Source organism: Arachis stenosperma, chromosome 4 (assembly GCF_014773155.1).
Source record: "Arachis stenosperma cultivar V10309 chromosome 4, arast.V10309.gnm1.PFL2, whole genome shotgun sequence".
Lineage (NCBI taxonomy): Eukaryota > Viridiplantae > Streptophyta > Magnoliopsida > Fabales > Fabaceae > Arachis > Arachis stenosperma.
In genome coordinates this window covers 144,974,811-144,994,943 of record NC_080380.1, presented here as the reverse complement: position 1 = coordinate 144,994,943, position 20,133 = coordinate 144,974,811, and the positions used below count along the sequence as shown (strand labels likewise).

Below are 20,133 nucleotides of genomic sequence, written 5' to 3'. Positions count from 1 at the left end.
ATTTATGAATCAACGATAGAATATGAACTTCTATCTTCAACATAGAAAGATCAATAACTTTATTCAGTATCCAAGACTAAAAACATATCTAGTTCTTGTCTTTGGTTTGTAGATTTATTTAGTCAATTCATTTATCACTATATAATAATACATTAGAAAATATTTGCTCATTTTGATTTTGATTAGTACATATCAGCATGCACCAAAGTTACTGAAATTAATAAAACTAATTGTAAGTTAGAAAATATTAGGGAGATCAAGGGAGTTCCAAAACAACAAATCTCCATCAATGGATTCCTTCTCCTTTTCCTTTTCATCTTCTTCCTTATTAACCTCATTTTTGTTCTTGCTGCAAGCCTTGTTAAGTTTGCTAATTTGATCTGAAATTCCTGATCTACTCTTTATGTTCCCTGACTGAAGCTTCAACTTCAAGCACTCATAATCATGTATCCCATTGAAGGCATAGAGAGAAGCTGAGAACTTTCTCTCATACTTCATTCTGTTCATTATAGCTTTCATCATTGAAGGCTCATCATCACCATCATAGTTCTCTGCCTCCACAGGCTCCTCCATCTCTTCAACAATCTCAAAAGGAGAATAACAGTAACTTGATGAAACAATAGAATTCTCATCCAAGAACCTGAAATCCTCAACAATCAAACCTTCTTCTTCTTCTTCGATTTCTTCCTCATTTTTCACTCTTGAATTCGAGTCAATGCTTGATGTTTGTGTTGCATCCATTTCTTTATCCCTTTTTGCATCTTTCTCTGTTAAACACGATTCGAAACTACTAGTGATGCAAGCAATTTGTTCAATATTATCACTAAATTTGTTGTTGCTTGCGCTACAAGCTTCAGGATCATAAAGGAAATCTGCGAATTGATCAATCGAGAAAGCTTTCGACTCTGCTCCATACACATCAGCTTGATGATCTTGTTGGTGAGTAGTACTAAGATTAGAACAAGAGATGATATTATTCTTTGCTTTAAGCCTTTGAAGGAGGAGATTTGCAATCTTTGAGGAAAGAGCAGGATTTGAAGAGGAACGAGGATAGCAAGGATTGAAGTTGGTTCGAGTATTGGATCCGCGGAGGATCCAAGCTGCTTCATCATAGGCCCTTGCAGCTTCTTCAGCAGTATCAAAAGTTCCTAACCAAACTCTGATCTTCTGAATGGTATCTTTGATCTCAGCCACCCATCTTCCTGATGGCCTTTGTCTCACACCAACAAACCTCTTTCTTGATCTTCTTGTAGATTCTCCTAATGCTGCACCTTCTTTGATCATTTCATGCCATGATTCCATGTTTTCTTCTTCAATTGCTTCAGCAACCTTTCTCTTCCTTGCCATTTTTCTTGATCAATTACACTATTTTTCCTACTTGGAACTCTTGGATATTCTTGGTTTTATTAGATGTATATGAAGGTGATTTTTTAAAGTGTTGAAGCTTGGTTGCTATGGTTTAGTTTGTGATGGTTTTAGCCTCTTATATATAGAAAGGGGTAGTGACTAGAGAGTAAGCAATAGTTCAGTGATTTTTTTTAGGACTTGAATTTAAAATCTTTAGTTAAGAGATTAAGATATCTATCACCTTAACTAATGTTAAAGTTACTTAATTTTTAAAATTATCTGTCTGTAGACACATTCTGATTCTCTTAATTTATTCGCTTAAACTTTGTAATTGGTGAAATTTGTTGGACCATGGCAAATATTATTTTTAATCTCTTTTTATAATCCCATTTGAGAATTTAACCATTTCTTCTTACCACAGACTAATGGGCACGCTTGAATTGGTCAATGCCCATTGCTTTCAATCTCTCTGATAAAAACTAAACATGCATGACAAATAATTTAACTATGCGTCCACATTAAATTAGTTATCAAATTAATTATTTGTATAAAATACATATGAAAAATATATAAAACAATATATATAATAAATATATGTAATTAGATGTTGACTGATTTTTTTGTATATAATATTTTTAAAAAATAATTTATTTATTAGTAAAATAATTTTCAACTGTGAGAGAGAAGATTTTGTTATGAAATTTTATTTCCCTAATTTATTCTACATGCTATTAATTAATTAAAATATAAAATATTATATATAAAATAAAATAGATTAAGAAAATAAAATTTCTTAATACAATTTGTTAGAAAAGACAGCAATAAAAACATCCAGAGTAGCAAAATCCTAACGCCAATAGAAGGAACTAGAAAGCATAGCAAGCTAGCTGCATCTAGCTGGAAGTTGGCATTTGGATTCAACCTTAAAGTACACTGGTTATTATATATTTCTATCATTAGTTATCTTCTTTTGACTTGGTACATTTTATGTAAGTCGTCAATGCATGTAAACAAATTAAAAAAAAATACTACACCTAATTCTTGTTGCTTATGTATCATTTTTCTTTGAAATGTTTAATTATGCAAGTTAAAGGGGAAAAGAAAAGAAATTATACAAAACGATGATAATAATAATAATAATAATAACTGAAATAATAATAAGTGTAAATAATTAAAATTCATCTAAGAATTTTCTAGTTGGAGATGGAGCAAGTCTCTTTCAAACCGAAGCTAGGTCCTAATCATTTTAAGTTAATCTTAAATACCCAGAAAGAAAAATGTTTTTGTTGTTGTCTTCAATGATTAAATTTCAGAGAGACGATTTCAACAATGCTCGAGAGACATAATGTCCATATCCAGCCACAACATTAAGACTGCGTTTGAAAGAGAGACTGAAATTGAGAGAAATTAAATTAAATTTTTGCATTGTATTTGAGATAAAATGTGTTGAGCTAAGTTATGTCTCATTACTATGTTTAATTTAAAATAAATATGGAGATTGATGGATAAATTTAAAATTTAAAAAGTTAAATAAAAATATTTTTTTGATAAAAAATATTATTAAAATTTCAGTCTCTATTCTCAAAATTTTAATATCTATGTGAAGGAACTGAAATTTTAGAGACGGAGACTGAAATTTTAATTCTAGTCTCTAACTACCAAACATAATACTGAATTTTAGTCTCCTAGTCTCAATCTCAGTTTTTCTAACCAAACGTTACCTAATAATTCCAGAATATAAATATATTTTATTTTATTTTGCAATTTCGTGTCATCCACTACATTGATCAATAATTATATGCTAACTTCTCTATGGAAAAATATATCATTCGTTATGGATTGTGACATTTCTGGACCAACTTAGGAAATACTTTTCTTCTTGTATAGTATTGCCGATGGCCGTTGGCTAGAATAAACCGTGGCCAAATTATATGAAAAACTCATTGAAAATTCTCACAAGACTAGTTCTGTAAATTTTTTTGTTTAATAATTAATAACATGTATGCTCAATTTGATAATAATATAAGAGTGAACTATTTTGTGAAAGAGCACCAAATTTTTAACTATTTACACCTATACTGTTGCACATAAATCATATTACATTTTCAAATTAAAAGTATTACTCTATTTGTAGAAACTCTTTATATGCAGTTATCATTGAGAAATTATATGCATGCAGAATGACAGAATCAAAACTGAAACAGCTGTTTGCATTGCAAGTGGATGTTATTAAAATTTGAACAAATTGAGTTTTATATTATCATATAGTTTTACATTCGAGGCAGCATTTTGAGTAGCCAAATGGCTTTTACAATGAAGTTCCTACAAATGATCTTTTTTTTATATATATATAGAGTTCTCTTCTATTAAATATATTCTTGTTTAAACGATTTCATTTGGAAAAAAATACTTATCTGCCAAAATATTAATCATATAAAATATTTACTAGAATTATTTAATGAACTATGATCAAAACACTTTAAATTTTTAAACCAGTCATAATTTTTAGCAACAAGATTCTATGAGAAGTTCAAAACACCTCATATTCTTTACAAGTAAGAATAAATTCTGAATCTATGAAAGGAAGCTACAAAATTTAAGGCACATTATTGCTAGTTCTACAAGCTCCACAAATCTATCTGCTAAACTCTCTCTCTCTACATTGTTAGTTCTGGTTGGTTGCAGCCATTCAGTTCCAAATTGATGGCATCGTCATAGTGAACCTACTATGTGATAAACTTTTAAGCTTCTGATGAACTTTGAAGTAGTGGAGACCTGTGTTTGTGACCAAGAAACATTCCAGAATATTTGATTGGCATCAGAGCTGGATCCTTATATGCATTGGCCAACTTTTCATAAAATTCAGACATGTTTTGATCTTCTTGATCCTGTCTGTCCTTCTTGATCAAACACTGCAGCAGTACACATAAGTTCCATAACAATGCATTAAAAGAAAATTAAAAAAGAGAGAATGAGGTAACTTAGAATGAATCATCAGCCAACTTACTTCGGCCGGATAGGCCTCGAATATAGGAAGGAATCTTTTCCGGCAGTACTCATTGAACAGAAATGTGAGAATTGGAAGAGGAAGAGTCAAGCCAGATGCTAAAGGAAGCTTTTTCAGCCCAAATATCCCTATCACTATGATATGCATCAGCAACAATGAAAAGATTGTGTAGTTGTGCACTGTAGGCCAAAATTCTCCTCCAGTTTGATACTTTGGGATATACACATTTAGAAGCTGTTGCAGAAAGTTGATTAATAAAGCATTAGAATGTTATTTGATTGCATTTTGTAAAGGAAAACAAGAACAATCGGCGAACCTGGTTGCGATAAATGATGTATCCAACACAGAAGTATACTACGAGAAATGGCAGTATCAGTGGAGCAAGGATGAAGTAAGTCACACCAAGAAGTCCAAAGAACAGAATCCTGGGAACTTCTCTGTGGTAAGGGATCGATGGCGCCTCAAAGTCCTCGTCGCTTTCTCCTCCGAAAATTCTATCTATATAGTTGTAGAAAAGTCGATCCGATTGAAAGAGTTCCAATGCTATATTGGTCCATCCAGATGTTACAACATATGCTATGAAGAATGATGCCTGCAATGGATAAGACATAAGACATAAAGATGCCTTGTAGTGCAAGTAATACAGAGAGTTCAGAATGTTGTGAGATAAAACATGTCATTCTTCTCACCTGTGTCGGTACAGCTTCGGCCAATACTCTTGGAAACTCTTTAGGCTCGAGAAAGATGTTCAAGCGATAGAGCGCCGACCCTGATAGAACATTTGCAAAGAACAAGTTCCATATGGTAAACCATAACACTTTAGTACATGCACTTTTTTGTATTTGACTCCATGAGATGTGTCCTTGCAAGGATGAAAGAATAATCATAATTTGCGGAACCAAGGACAAGAACAAATGAAGAATCTGAATGGGAAGGTATCCTGTTATAACTTGGGTCACAAGTGCTCTGCAAACAAATATTGGTGTTGCCAAATGTTACTGATAAAACAACCAAAGAAATCCAATCATCAGAATATTACAAGTACTGCTATTAATTATTGATGTGTTTCTTTTGCATGCTTATGTAAACAACAGCTAAGTCTTGTCCTACCAAGTGGAGTCAGCTACAGAGATCAAAGGACGATCATTTAATTGAATCCATTTTGGCACATTTTAGCAGATAGATATTGAATTCAAGATGCAATAATTTGTAACTTACGTTCTAAGTATATCTTTCAGAGCAGGGAACATGGTTTCCAACTGATCAAGATGTGTAAGACCTTGTACTAGTGCAACTGGGATCAAAAACAGAATGGTAAGAACAATGAAGGCTATAAAAGCCACCAGCTTGCTGATCCATCTTCTAATAAACGTGACAGAAAAGAAAGGCCAATAAACATCGTGAGGCTCGGGAGCTTTCTCGGTTATCCAGTTAGTTGGATTGATGCCTCCTTGAATCTTCAAAGCTGTCGCCGCACCAAATCGCGACTTAAATGAGACAAAGGCAGCTGGAACTTCCTTTTAATATAGTTATGAAACAAGTTTATGTATTAGATATTTCAATTAATAAGCATGAAAAATAATATCTAGAGCCAAATCTAGTAGACACAAGTCAAGGCTAATTACACATCTAATGATGATTTGGTTTAACCGTTTAAGTAAATGATTCAATGAAATTGGTTGCTTTGTTGATATGTAAGGTATAAACCAGAGCAGACATGATAATCACCTTTCCTTCAATTGAAGACTGCTCTATTCTCACATTATCTTCTATGTCTCCCAATGTTTTTTCATACTGATCTACCATATCAACTTTTTGTCCGAATATTCCAAAACATCCGTCGCGCCGATACCTATTTGGAGAATTATCTTTATGTTTCAGTTGGGTAAGCCTTTTATACAGTCTCTCTGCATCAGTCTTCATGGAAATAATAAACTGTTAGTAGTTAAAAAATTACAAGTAACATTGAAAGAAAGAATTGAGATTAGGTAACAAAAATTAAGTAAATCATTAAAGAAACATCTTAGAACTCCAAGAAAACGCTTACAATTAGAACTTGAAGTTTGCTGCTGCGACGGACAACCGAGTTTGTAAGATAAGTAGAAGGATGATACTCCATGAAGAAGCGCTCAACCGTCTCTTGGCAGTTGCTTTCTGGTGGAACTGGAATACCTCGGACTAATATGGTAAACTGATGAGGCTCAGGCTTGGCTGAAAAGAAGCATGCAATTCTCTTTGATGAAATATATGCATATTCCTGCATATGGTTTTAACACCAACCATGAAAGTCAAACCCCAGAGGTAAAATCAAACAGCATGCACAAAGTAAAGAAGACTCAAACAATAAAAACTTACATGATAAAGAAGAATGCAGACAACTGCGGTGAAAACATATGCAGCGCAAAAATGGATCCATAACCTTGAGAAAGGCCAAATCTAGCGATCAGAGATCCCATGTTATGGCTTAGGTGAAAATTCAGTAAAAGGAATCAAAATTTTCATATACACCCAATGAGATTTCCTAAGATTTGATGTGCCTAAGAGACAAGACTATGTATCATGATCAACCATATTTACTTACCTCTTTGAACCATTGTTAACATTAGAAATACTGAAGGAATCCAATGACTTGTTTGGAAAATCAGAATCATCACGAATCTGAGTCCCCATAAAATTAATTGGAAGAAGAATGAGTATCCCAACAATTCCTCCAAATGTAAATACTTTTACACTGCAGATCAGAACACCATAAAAGCAAAAACAACCTTACACTGCAGCTATGCTTGAAGAATAATAGCATTGAGTTTGGTAATTAAGAAAATTGATTAATTTAAATCACCTAAAGACAAATATGCGCATGAAGACAAACGCATCTAGGCCTGCATTTGAAATAAGTTCATCTTCAGAGGGCTCCCATGCTCTTCGCATCCAACCAGCCGTAGGCCGCCGTCCCAAATTGAATTGAGCCTCTGGAAGTTTATCTTCGGAAACTAAGCGCGATGCATAGACAGGAATATTGCCAGGTTGCTCCCTCAGTATAGAGTATAAGGTGAAAAATATAAAACACAAGCTAAAGTTAATTCCAACTGAAGTTAGAAGAGCTGAGAGAATCATTGTTGAAATCTGGTTCAGAACCAGCAGATCATTAATTTTTTGCTCCCAATATCTCAAGTATAGTCCTGAAATCAAATAAAATGCAACTCTCAATAGTTGATTTGAATTTATAAGGAATTAATATGAATAATTGAATATACCATTAATACCTATTATAGGACACCATTCATATAAAGTAATTAATTAGGGTTCGGTGTATGATTGTTTCAATCATGTTTACCTCTAATTAAGGTATTGAAATCCTTTCACTCATAAAGTATCCACGCATCACTCACAACATTATCAGTGCTAGTTATCCAAATCTAATTGCTTGGATACGCATATGGAGGCAGATCAAACCACAAATTCCCATGAGCTACACCAATTTATTCACATCCAAAGATTACGGGTTTGCTCAGATTAAATTGGCAGAAAATTAACAGATCCACATCCAATCAGTGCAATTAGAAACTGGCACACATTAACTTTGCAACTTTTTCTACCTGAAAACTAAATCATGCATTTTAACATCCAAAGATACACGTTTACATCACGATTCTGGAATATGATATAAGATTATTATACAGATTACAGAATTTGGTAGATTCATAAGGTAAAAAAGAAAAAGATTATACAAGATCAATAGTAATCATATAGAAATGGAAGATTTCCAAACCTGGTTACGAAGGAAAATAGAGAAGCATGACGATGATGCATGGGGTAGAGTTTGTTGCATATACAGTTAAGGAATAAGAATATGAAGGTAGATTGAAATGAAAAACACAAGGAGTTCCCGGGGCGCATTTTTTGGTAGAGGACATGAAATGCACGTCCACGTGTTGATGCATGGATTCAATTCTTTTCACCTTACACACAAGCTAAGGCTACTCCTTCATCGCTCAGCTTACATAACATGTCATTCAAATTCAACACAAATAATATACTACTGAAATTTCAAAATATTTAAATAAGTTTTGGATTATGTTAGGTAAAATGATTTTTTTGAACAACATGAAGAACCACCAATAAAATAAAAATATACTACATCTCTAAATTACTCATCTAAATTTTAATATTAGAATAATCATCCACACACCAGTGAAATAAACATCCAATATATTCACCGTTCACATTATTGTTTAATATTTTTATTATTTATTTATACTTTTCCATAAGTTTTTAGTCCAGTAAAATTTGAAAAATATCTATTTAATTCTACTGTTAACTTTTTTTTAACAAAAAATAAAGAGACTTAAACCCAAAATTTTTAGGTAATTATTAAAAAACTATGTCATTTGAGTTATAGCTCATTATTTAATTTTACTGTTAATTAACTATATTTAATCTGTCGACTTAATAATGAAATTAAAATAAAATTCTTTTAAATTTTTTTGCTGAATCAAAACCAAAAAAATAATATTTTGTTACGATGAAAACTTATTTAAAACAAGCGAACTATTTTTCTATTAAAAAAATTTGAACACAATTTAAAAAAAAAATAGCTCAACAGATAAAACATAACTATAAAAAAAATAAAAAATTGTTGATTTTCTTAAAGATCCAATTTCTTTGGGCTTCCTCTCAACTCAATTTTTCTTTTCTTTTTGTTTTAGATATCAAATTAATTTGCTGTTATCTGTGATTAAAATGGCTAGGCCTGAAATCCAGAATGAGATAAACTAAAAACATTTATTAGAGAAAAAAATGTAAGAAAAATAGCACACGTGGAAGGTAGGTAGCATAGAATATTCCAGGTGTAATACTCTAGCTGTACTTTTCAGTTAACACCTGAAACTGAAGAAGAAAGAAACCATGCACACCATCATCATCATCATCATCATTTTCATCGCCCACACTTCCGTTTCCATCCTTTCAACTTTCAACAATTAAGTCAACTAAAACAATACCTTACTGTGCTCCTTCTGGAACCTTCGCATCCTTTTCTCCGCCCACCTCAGCTGCGTCCTCAGTTTCACGTTCCTCTTCCCCAATTACTTTCCGCCGATTCTGCTTTTTCTCAATGTGTTGATCCAATTAGGATTTCAGTTCCAGTTAATTCCGTCTTCTGAATTCGGTAAAGTTGTTATTAGAAAGGATGAGTAGCGTGTTCGAAGGATATGAACGACAGTACTGCGAGCTTTCTGCTAATCTATCAAAGAAATGCACTGTAGCTGCTTCTCTTCATGGAGGTAGGTGGTTAATTAAAGTTCTTCTTCATCCTTTTTCTTCTTCTTTTAATTGAAGTTTGTGATTTTTATGCTAGAGTAATATATTCTGTTTCTGTTGAATATGCAGAGCAAAAGAAGCAAAAAGTTTCTGAAGTAAAGACTGGAATTGATGAGGCAGAAGCTTTGGTACTCTTTTTCCTCTCTTTTTGGGTAAAAATCTGCCTTAATTTCTCATATTCTCTAAGATTCGGATTCCATGGTGTATATGAACTTGTAGATTCGAAAAATGGACCTTGAGGCAAGAAGTTTGCAGCCGACCGTTAAGGCCGTAGTTCTTGCTAAGTTGCGGGAGTATAAATCAGATCTGAACAATATTAAAAGCGAAGTTAAGAAAATTGTAGCGGGTAACTTGAACCCTTCTGCTAGGGATGAGTTGTTGGAATCAAGCATGGTATATGTTGTGACGGTATGATTCATTTTTAACATTGCTTTACACATGCACACACATTTCATTTTCATGTGAAAGTCACCATTATGATGCAACAATTTGGAGTTGCAGCCATTTATATGTGTCCCTTTCAGTATGGAACAAAGTTAGTTATCCATAGCATCTTATGTCCTTATACTGAGCTTATATCGAACTTTCATTTCTGAACACTGCTTTTCTTGGATTGGCGCTGTCAAATCTGATGCCAGCTGCTAATGTGACTATAATAGGCATCAGCTGATCAAAGAGAAAGATTAATGGCATCAACTGAGAGGTTGAACAAGTCTGGTGACAGAATTGAGGAAAGTAGAAGAACAATGTTTGAGACAGAAGATCTTGGAGTTTCTATTCTTCAAGATTTGCATGCACAGCGACAGTCTCTACTGCATGCAAATAACACGGTAGTGTTTAAATTTCTTGAATAACTAACGATTTGTCTACGTTTCTTTTGGTAATAAGTTAGGAAAGCTTTCAAAGTATACCGGTATACCAGTGTTTCAGTAAATTTTTATCATTGATCTAAATTATATATATTATATATATTTTTTATAATTAAAATCAATAGTTAAAAATTACTAAAACACTACTGGTACACTTCAAAGTTTTCCAATAAATTATATTTTAAGAACTCTACACCCTGAAATAAAAACATAGGCAGTATTTTGACTTTTATCTCTGGGATTTGACTCTCCTGTGGCATTTGTATAGTGTGTTTCTAGTTTCTTAACTTTATTTGCGGTTGAAGTATATGCTCTTCTGTCTATTGTTGGTTATGTCATCTCATGCAGCTTCATGGAGTAGATGATAATGTAGGCAAGAGCAAGAAAATTTTGTCCAACATATCAAGAAGGATGAGCAGGAACAAGTGGATTATTACCACCATTGTCATTGTCCTGGTTCTTGTTATAGCCTCGATCCTGTACTTTAAACTTTCTAAGTAGCCAATGCAGGCCCAGTTTTCTTCCCTGGTCGTTGAGTGCTTGGGAAAAGATGCTATGTTGGGCAACGGTATAAGAAAATTTGGTGGTGTTTTCTTCTTTGAAGTGCATGATTATTGACGAGAGTATGCTGGTTTTGTAATATATGAAAATTTGCTTTCTTTTTTTGTGTAACTAGTGTCATATCTTTCTAAAATGGTATTACTCTTGTAATATCATTCCCCCAAAAAAGACGTTCAAAATTATCAAATTGTTTTCACTTGCCAGTTCCCAGCTAGTTTTCCACTTAATAATGTGCCTAGATTTTAATACATCGAATTCAGCAATAAAAAAAGATAAATTTCAGGTTCTAGCTTCTACTTATCAGTGCAATAAAAAAAATTAAAAAAAAAATAAATAGATAAAATCAACATTTCTCATTTCGATGAGTTTCAAACAGCATGAACAACTTTATGGCGGTAACATGCATTGATTTCTGAAAGCCTTCAATAGTAAGGACAATCCAACAATAATTGCAACAAAACTATTGCTTGTTGCTGGCTAGTATTTACAATAGAGTGTCAAAAATCAGGAATTTGGAAGATTCCCTGTGGACAAATCTGCAGCAGAAATGAACTAGAACAATAAACTATTTGCATATCATTAATTGTGATACTTATGCTGTTAACTACGTATAATTAGGAATTAACTATGCATCAACAATATATTGACTGCTGTAGCTTTCATGCATCCACCCAACTACAGCCAGGAGTTTTTCTTGCTCCACTGGCTACCATGGCTTCCCTAATCTCGTTCGCTTCAACCGGTCGGCCGGCAGCAACATAGATGTCACGGAGAAGAATATAGTATCCCCCTTCATCCGGCTTCAACTCCAATAATTTCTTTATAACCTTCTCTGCTATTTCTACATCACCATGAATCCTGCAAGCACCAAGCAGTGCTCCCCAAATCACATCATTGCAGGGAATAGGAATGCTTGTAAGGAGATCATATGCCTCCTGTAGCCTCCCGGAACGTCCCAGCATATCCACCATGGCGCCGTAATGCTCAATCCTGGGTTCAATTCGATACTCTCTTTTCATGCTCTCAAACAGCCTAATCCCTTCATCAACCAAACCCTTATGAGTATATGCAACTAAAAGCGCCAGAAGTGTCACTCCATCGGGCACAACCCCAGAACGAATCATCCACTCAAACAACCCAAATGCATCATCGGCATTACCATGGTTTGCGCACGTAGAAATCATTGTGTTCCATGTGATCAAGCTTCTCCTCCTCATGCCGTTGAATACATACCACGCCATCTCCAAGCATCCACACTTTCCATACATATCGATCAGGGAATTGCAGAGTGCAACCATCCACATAAACCCATTCTGCTCTATGTACTCATGCACCATCCTCCCTGTCTCTATGTCTCCCAAATTTGTGCAAGCCGAGATCACGCTCACCATGGTAATCTCATCCGGCCTCACCTCAGTATGCCTCATCTCCCAAAACAACTCCAACGCTTCCTGTGGAAGCTTGGCCTGGGAATACGCGGATAACATTGTGGTCCACGAGACTACATCCCTCTCAGGCATTTCATCAAACACCCGTCGCGCAATTTCTAGCTCCCCTGCTCTTGCGTGTGCAACAAGTAAGCCTGACCAGGACACAACATCAACCTCTAATCCCACTCTTAAAGCCTCCTCAAACACCCTCCTTGTCGTCAAACTCATCCCCTTTGCTGCATAAGCATGTAACAATGCATTCTGCACATAAAGGTGGCAGCAAAACCCGGCCTTCAAAACGGCACCGTGAACTGAACTAGGAAGGAGGTTGGTCTTGGAGGTGGATTTAAGCAAGAAGGTGAAGGAAAACCCATCTGGAAAGATACCCTTTTGGCGCATAAGGTTAAAAAAATAGGTGGGATACGAAGGGATGGAAGTGGTGTTGGAGTGGCCACGGATGAGAAGGTTGTAGAAGAAGGTGGTGGTTGGTTGAGGCATATGATCAAACATGCGGTGGGCATAGGACAAGTCCCCGAAGGGCGACACTGCAGCGAAGCGGAAAAGCTTGGCAAGGACGAGAGGATGGTGATGGAGGGAGGCGCAGAAGGCGCGGGCATGGAGGACCTTGAGGTCCCGCATGGAAGTGCAGGTTTCTGCCATGTGGGCAAGTGTTGATGCAAGTATGCCATTTTGCATTGTTTTTGAGGTAATATGGTTAGTACACTCTATGGAGGATAACTGATTAACCGTAACATTCTCAATTGTTAATCATGTTTGGGGAAGAGACTGAGGTCTTTAGTTTTTGGCTCTTGTTATGTTTTGTAACAATATGATTGCAGCATTCATGAAACTGGTAATGATTGAGTTCCAAGTTCACAATTACACAGAAACTATAGGAACTAATTCTTAATTAGTTACTATTAGTTAATTTTAGAGTTTAAATTTATAATTTAAAATTTAAAGTTAAAAATTTTTTATTTAAAATAAATAAAATAATTTTAAAGATGTTAGCTAATGTTGGTTAAAAACAAAAAATTAAAAAACATTACCTAGCATTACTGCTTCAACAAGTGCTACCTTCTTCCCTCATAACCTGAACAATTGAAACGATTTTCATGGTGTTTTTTTAACAAATACTAACCAATTAAATTCTACTCGATGATACTATCACAAAACTTTTTGTACTAAACAGCATTTGTATCGATTTATCCTAAAAGTAATTCATATTTTAAATATAAATTACTAAGACAATTATTAATCTACACGTACAAGTCTTTTTAATAAACAAATCCAAACAAATTAATCCTAATCTAACAAAACACACTTACATAATGCGCGCTATAAAATTATGCAGAAAAAAAAAACGTGCGCCATGAAATTAGGCAGTTCTTCTTCGTGTGTCTTTTTTTTTTTTGCATTCCTCGTCTAATGTCTTCTTTACGTTGTTCCTCTTTTTTTTTCATTCTTTTTTCTTCCTGTATTTTATCTTTTTTGTCATTTTTTTTATTGCTATATGTAATTTTTTTTCCTCCTCCTTTTTGTATTGCTTTTGTAACATTATGTGCTTGTTTGAGCGTCATTATTTTGATAAAAAAATTTTTTTTTATTTTTAGCGTGTTTGACAAATTTTTAATAGTAAAAGTTTTACACCAGAAAAATAAAAAAAATCTTTTTTGAAAAGCTGTAATTTACATATTTTTTTAAAAGATATTTTTTCTTAAAAAAAATATTTTTCATGTAATAAATAAACAAAAAAGTACTTTTATATTGTTATACCCAAATATAATTGATAGATAAAAAGATCTTTTTGCATGAGATATCCAAACATAAAATTACTTTTACTTTTTCATAAGATCTTTTAAAAAAAACATAACTAAAAAAAAAAAGATATTTTCTTAGAAGTTCAGCCAAACAAGCCCTATGTATTTTTTTTGTTTAATTTTTTTCTCCCAAAAAGAATTATAAGAAAATAAACTAAGAAGATAAAGAAGAAGAAACAATAGAAGATGCGGAGGAGGAAGAGTTTTGAATTATGCAGAACTTATCAAAATAAAAATATACCAAAATCTTTTAACAATAACTATGAATGGCAAAACTCCCCGAGACGCGGGGACTGCCCCGAATGGGGATCCGAGCGGGGATCCCCGCCCCATCCCCGCTAATCCCTGAAATTCATAAATTTATTGAATTGTCTTTAATAGTTTATTTCTCATATATGTGTTTTAGTCATTTCACATATATAGAAACTCAAAACTCCTAATACTCATTTACATAACTCTTCTTCAATTCAGATATTCCTAACGCTGTCCATACTCCATCCAATCTCTCTACAATCATTATCTCGCCACTCTCCCTTCTTACCACATCATCACACCTCACGGTGCTATCACCCTCATTGTATCATGCTCTCTATTTGTGGCATTCCTTTTCGTAACTATGTCGTCATGTCCATTTTTCTCTCTGTTGTCGCGTCTCCACCTCGTCCACTACTCTGTCCTCTGGCTCGCCGTTGGGTCCCCCACTGCGCATTTTGAAAAAAATCATCATCTTGTCGTTTAGACTTTTTGTATAAAATCTTGCTATTTTTGTATATGATAGATACTTGCAGCTCTATTCATATGGAAATTAATAATTAATTAGAATTATCAGATAAATGGAGAATGGGGTCCCCACGAAAAATGGGCCCTGTGGGGAATGGAGATGTGGAGGAATATTCCCCCACGGCGGAGAACGGAGACGGGGACAGGGAGCAAATCTGGGGATGGGGATGGAGAGCAGGGAGGCATTCCCCACCCCCACCCCGCCCTGTTGACATTCCTAACAATAACACATAAATTTCTTAGTTTTTACACTAAAATTTTGTTACAAATGCACAAAAATATTTTCTTTAGTATATTTTTTTCTTTCTTTTTTTTTATTTTTTCTTTTAGTTGAATGAATGTAGATTCATCATCTTCCAAGTAATTTTGCACCATTATGTGTTTCTTCTTCTTCTTTGTTTGATTTTTTTATTGTTGTTCAGAGAATAGAACAAGAAGAAACTTAAAAATGTAAAACAAAAAGAAAAAGATGAATAAGAAAAAAAAAAGATGATGATGATGATGATGAAAAAGAAGAAACAACAGCAAAAGATGAGGAGGAGGAGGAGGAGAAAGAAAAAGAGTTTCAAATTATGTAAAACTTATCAGAATACAAATACACTGAAATTTCTTAACAATAACACATAAATGTTTTAGTTTTTTACACCGAAATTTTGCTATAAACCTCAATTAACTCAAAAATGCACTAAAATTTTGCGACACACAAACTCAATTTAAAAACAACACACAAAAATGACCGACAAAAATACATTCAAATCAAAGTTTGGATCAGACGTTATTAATATGGCAAAAATTCTATGATAACGATAACAATAACAACGATAATGATAATGACGATACGTATAAGAAAAAGACGACGCTGACTATAACGATGATGTTCATGATGATGAAGATGATGGAGGAGGAGGAAAAGGAATGAGTAAAAGAAATTTCAATGAGAAAAGAAGGAGAAAGCGGAGGAGGAGGTAGTGTTGGTAAGACGATAACGAAAGAGAAAAATAACGAAAAAAAATGAGAAGGAGAAGAAAAAGAAGACGAGGTATCAAAGGTGACGAAGAAGAAGAATGTGCAACAGGAGCGCAAAAAAGAATGTGCACGCGTGAGTGTAAATGATTTGGTTAGAATTGTTAAGTTAAATGACATGTATGTAGAGATTAATTCTATTAGCTAATAGGGTTACGTAAGTAAATCTAATTAGAAATTCTTGTCCGTGCATATATAATATATTACATAGCAAAAAATTTACTCCTTTTAGCAAAATTTTCATCTCACATTGAAAACATCAACAAAAAGAAAAATATATAAAAATAGAAAAAACTAAACTCTATTTCATTGTACATTGTAGTGTCCAATATTTTCTTTTTATGACAAAGGTACACAAACACATAATTTGTGCCCCTCTTAAGAGGTGGTACACAAATTTTGGGACATACACAAACCACTTTCAGCAATATTTTTTCAACAATATCCTGAACGGAGTTTCAACGGTGGTAGGATAGTGGTTATGATGTAAAGACAAAATTGACATTTTAGTAGAAGATTAATTTGTGTATTGTGTCCTGTTCTTCATTACCCAAGCAAGTGTAGAAATAGTGTATTTGTATCTATGTACCTAGCATCTATGTCTTTGTGTCTATACCTCATCTCAGGGTGCGCACTAGCCAAACGCAACCCAAGCTAGCAAAAGAATGAAAGAATTTTGGTGTTAAGGAACTCTGTACTCAGAGGACCTTCTTTCTCACAAAATATAACTTCAAATGCCATAGTTGCAAACCAGCCACAGACAAGCAAACCAATAATGAAAGTAAGCTGAACGTAAACATCTTCTTGTTCGTCATTTTGTTAAGTTCTTGCATCTGTTCTTCCCTACAAAAGACATTTTGGGAAAACACTTTCATTATGATGAATAAAATTAGAAAAGCCACTAGAAGTGGTAAAACAATGAAGTGTTTGGATAATGTGAACGAGATGTTATGCTCAGATCTCATGCTGTTTATGTACCCAAGAAAAATATAAAGGCTTAAAATAGAACCTTATTATCGACTATGTAAAACAACTTCCTTCCTCGCCTTGCTTAAAACTTTCATGTCAAGTTGCTTATTTGATTGCATCCCTAAGTGCTTTCTTGGTAGAACAAAAACATAACTAATACTATAGCAGATGTAGGGAACAACATGGATCACTATTGTAAGTATAGTTGATAGCATTACAGTGCAGTTAAAATGGTCTTTCAGAGTGTGTATGCACAATGTTTGGACTAATATGCATAACAATATATTTCATATAATTTCCATAAAGGAATATTTAAAGCCAAAACACCTTTTTCATACAAAGTTTATTAAACATGGAAACATTTTATAGAAAACCAAAAAATGCCAAGATCAATATGCTTATAGGATGAAGTCATGAACATTAATACCTTTTACGAAGATAAAGCATCTCATAGTGGATGTTTGAGAGAGTATCAAATAACTTCTTCAACTCAAGTTCCATTGCCTAAGAAGACGAGAACCGACAACACATTAGAAAACATGCAACCATACAAGGCTACACTGATTATTAAGCATCTGGTATAGAAATGCCAGATATTTCACTGCATTTTAATCAGCCATAACATAAGAGAGAACTAATCATGCTGACTTGAAAGAATTCCGAATGATCCCTCTCCAACCAATACAATACCAATCACACATATACGTGAAATGCTAACTCAAGGAACATTAAGTATGTTTGATTTCCCTGCTCCAGTCCCCAAAATCAATTTCATCACCTCAGAATTGATTCTGGATTCTCTCCATCTTGTCTGGTTTAAATTCCAGGCTGTGATAGAATCAATTCTGAGAGATGGAAAGATAGTTTGCATGCTATCAAACAGAAATCACTATACATTAAAATCAACTCTAACTACATCAATTCCTAAGGGATCTATTCTGCTTCCTAGAATCAATTCCATAAAATTAAAAACATAATTAAAAACAAATTAGGTACACTTACTTCAACATGTCCTTTTTTAGCAACCTTGGACCAGTCTTTGATAGCGACCCCACTTTTCCAGTCAAAATCAATTATCAAAGTTACCGCTGGACTGTGATCAATTGCCCAAAAACAAGCGGTGTAGTCACCAGCCTCTTTGGAATTAAACCAAAAAGTACCAGAATCCACTGTTTCAGCATAGTGATAACTGATCCCTCGAGGTGAACTCACCTGCCCCAACATTGCAAATAAAACAAAATATTATTATAACAATAATGCTGTATAAACAACTCATTTTATCAACAATTCAAAACATCTACTACTACTAATCTGAAAAGAAATCTAAAGAAAGAAAGAAAAGAAAAAGATCATGTCCCAAAATAATCACTTTGTTTTTTCTCTTATAAGTTATAACCTTCCAGATTAGTGATTACTACTATTCAGGATGTAATTAAATAATCTTAACTATGTTAAAAACATAGATCATAATTAAAATGCTTCTCAGCAAAAAAATTAAATAAAATCTTGACGTAAGTTCAAAGAACCGCAGGTACAGAATCTGAAATTGAAGATATACATGAAAAAAAGAAAAGTAAAAGCTAGGGTTTTGCAATTGAGTGAAGGAAGAGCAATACCCTGACAGTGATCTTGTGAGAATTGGGTATGGGATACCCTTCGTTTGGGTTAACAATGATGTAATTGCCGACACTCATGGCATTGTCGCTGATTTCCTCCGATATGCACTTCGTGTGCCCCGATTTCAGCTCCAACTGCACCGATTCCACCAAGCTGCAAAGTAACAAGGAAGGTGCAACAACCACTATAAGGAGAAGAAGATGATGAAGATGAAGATGAATAGAATTCCACATTTTGTTGGGGAAAAAATGGATTGAATCTTCCTCGCGAATTTTCGAGGTTCGAGAGAGTGGTGATGAAGAGTTGAACGGCGGGAATCGAAACGGCGGGAGCCAAGCGAAAAAGATTTTAGAAACCAGTTTTTTGAAGCTAACCGTCAAGAAGAAAAGTTATTACCGAACTATTACTTTTTTTTTTTCTCGGAGAAGGCTTTGACATTTGATTATATGTACAATGTGTTTAAGTCACCAAAAAAATATGTACAATGTTTTTACTTAAGAAAATTTAGATCACGAAATTAATTTTACAAAAATATTATTCATATACCAAAATCAGCCATTAAAATCAGTTATTAATGTATTTATTTATAAATATATGTGTAGTTTAATTTATTTTTAATATATATTTAAATTCTAACATGTATTTTAGTGTACACACAACATAATCTTTAATTTTATACTCATAAAAAATAATATCTAAATGCAAAATTATTTTTTTTTCAAAGATAAATGTTATTTTATTAATATAAAATAAAGGTGTTTTTATAAATAAGTACAAAAGAATTGGGTATTTTCATTTATCACCAAATGTGACTCGAAGACTAAGAGCTTAAAGAAGAGTAAAGTAAGAGTAAAAAAAATTAGCAGCATCTATCAGGTATGGCTCATGAGTTCACGCACTAAACTGCGGGCTTTTTTCGCTTTCCAAGTGCTCCAACACAGCACCACTATGAAGAGGGTCTTTTGTCTTTCTCTAAATGCAAAATTAATTTTGTTCAATTGATAAGTAAATTTGACACTTTTATTTGATTTAAAGCAAAAATTATAAGTTATGATAACCTAATAATTAAATGACGTAATAGAGTTAAATCTCAATTTGACCCCTGAAATTTGGCTTGAGACTCAAAATGACCCCTACAATTTCATTAGCCTCAATTAGAACCCCCAATTTTGCAATTGTGGCTCCGGCTTGCCCCTGCTGTCATCTCCGTCACCGGAAAGCTGATGTGGCACAGTGTCATGACACGGTGGACTATACCAAAACGACGGCGTATGACTTCGCGCCCAAAGCCTATTAAACTACGTCGTTTCACTTGTTTTGGTGGTTAAAATTCTCCCACTTCTCAGTACGACGATGCGTTGCTGTGAAATCCAAAGGAGTTCCTTCTAGCA

The 20,133-nt window shown here is 33.9% G+C and overlaps 5 protein-coding genes across 5 annotated transcripts; 1 reads left to right on the top strand and 4 right to left on the bottom strand.

Annotated features, from left to right (window-relative positions):
- Positions 1 to 110: 110 nt before the first annotated feature.
- LOC130976641 (ethylene-responsive transcription factor ERN1-like) lies at positions 111 to 1,471 on the bottom strand. Its single transcript, XM_057901556.1, has one exon. The coding sequence runs from the start codon at positions 1,345 to 1,347 to the stop codon at positions 238 to 240; it is 1,110 nt and encodes a 369-aa protein (XP_057757539.1). The 5' UTR covers positions 1,348 to 1,471; the 3' UTR covers positions 111 to 237.
- Positions 1,472 to 3,924: 2,453 nt separating this feature from the next.
- On the bottom strand, positions 3,925 to 7,468 carry LOC130972924 (CSC1-like protein HYP1). The gene is made up of 10 exons (XM_057897264.1): positions 7,194 to 7,468; positions 6,936 to 7,085; positions 6,710 to 6,773; positions 6,402 to 6,611; positions 6,083 to 6,271; positions 5,573 to 5,871; positions 5,044 to 5,320; positions 4,671 to 4,946; positions 4,355 to 4,588; positions 3,925 to 4,259 (listed from the first exon to the last, which is right to left on the bottom strand). Exons 1-10 carry the CDS (start codon positions 7,466 to 7,468, stop codon positions 4,089 to 4,091), a joined length of 2,145 nt encoding a protein of 714 aa, XP_057753247.1. The 3' UTR covers positions 3,925 to 4,088.
- Positions 7,469 to 9,240: 1,772 nt separating this feature from the next.
- On the top strand, positions 9,241 to 11,312 carry LOC130973666 (vesicle transport v-SNARE 13-like). Its single transcript, XM_057898286.1, has 5 exons — positions 9,241 to 9,636; positions 9,743 to 9,801; positions 9,893 to 10,081; positions 10,333 to 10,503; positions 10,891 to 11,312. Exons 1-5 carry the CDS (start codon positions 9,543 to 9,545, stop codon positions 11,041 to 11,043), a joined length of 666 nt encoding a protein of 221 aa, XP_057754269.1. The 5' UTR covers positions 9,241 to 9,542; the 3' UTR covers positions 11,044 to 11,312.
- A 270-nt stretch (positions 11,313 to 11,582) lies between these two features.
- LOC130973665 (pentatricopeptide repeat-containing protein At1g74630-like) lies at positions 11,583 to 13,339 on the bottom strand. Its single transcript, XM_057898285.1, has one exon. The coding sequence runs from the start codon at positions 13,227 to 13,229 to the stop codon at positions 11,763 to 11,765; it is 1,467 nt and encodes a 488-aa protein (XP_057754268.1). The 5' UTR covers positions 13,230 to 13,339; the 3' UTR covers positions 11,583 to 11,762.
- Positions 13,340 to 16,406: 3,067 nt separating this feature from the next.
- Positions 16,407 to 19,130, bottom strand: LOC130976955 (transmembrane emp24 domain-containing protein p24delta7-like). Its single transcript, XM_057901922.1, has 4 exons — positions 18,742 to 19,130; positions 18,128 to 18,337; positions 17,553 to 17,629; positions 16,407 to 16,999 (listed from the first exon to the last, which is right to left on the bottom strand). Exons 1-4 carry the CDS (start codon positions 18,973 to 18,975, stop codon positions 16,855 to 16,857), a joined length of 666 nt encoding a protein of 221 aa, XP_057757905.1. The 5' UTR covers positions 18,976 to 19,130; the 3' UTR covers positions 16,407 to 16,854.
- Positions 19,131 to 20,133: the final 1,003 nt, after the last annotated feature.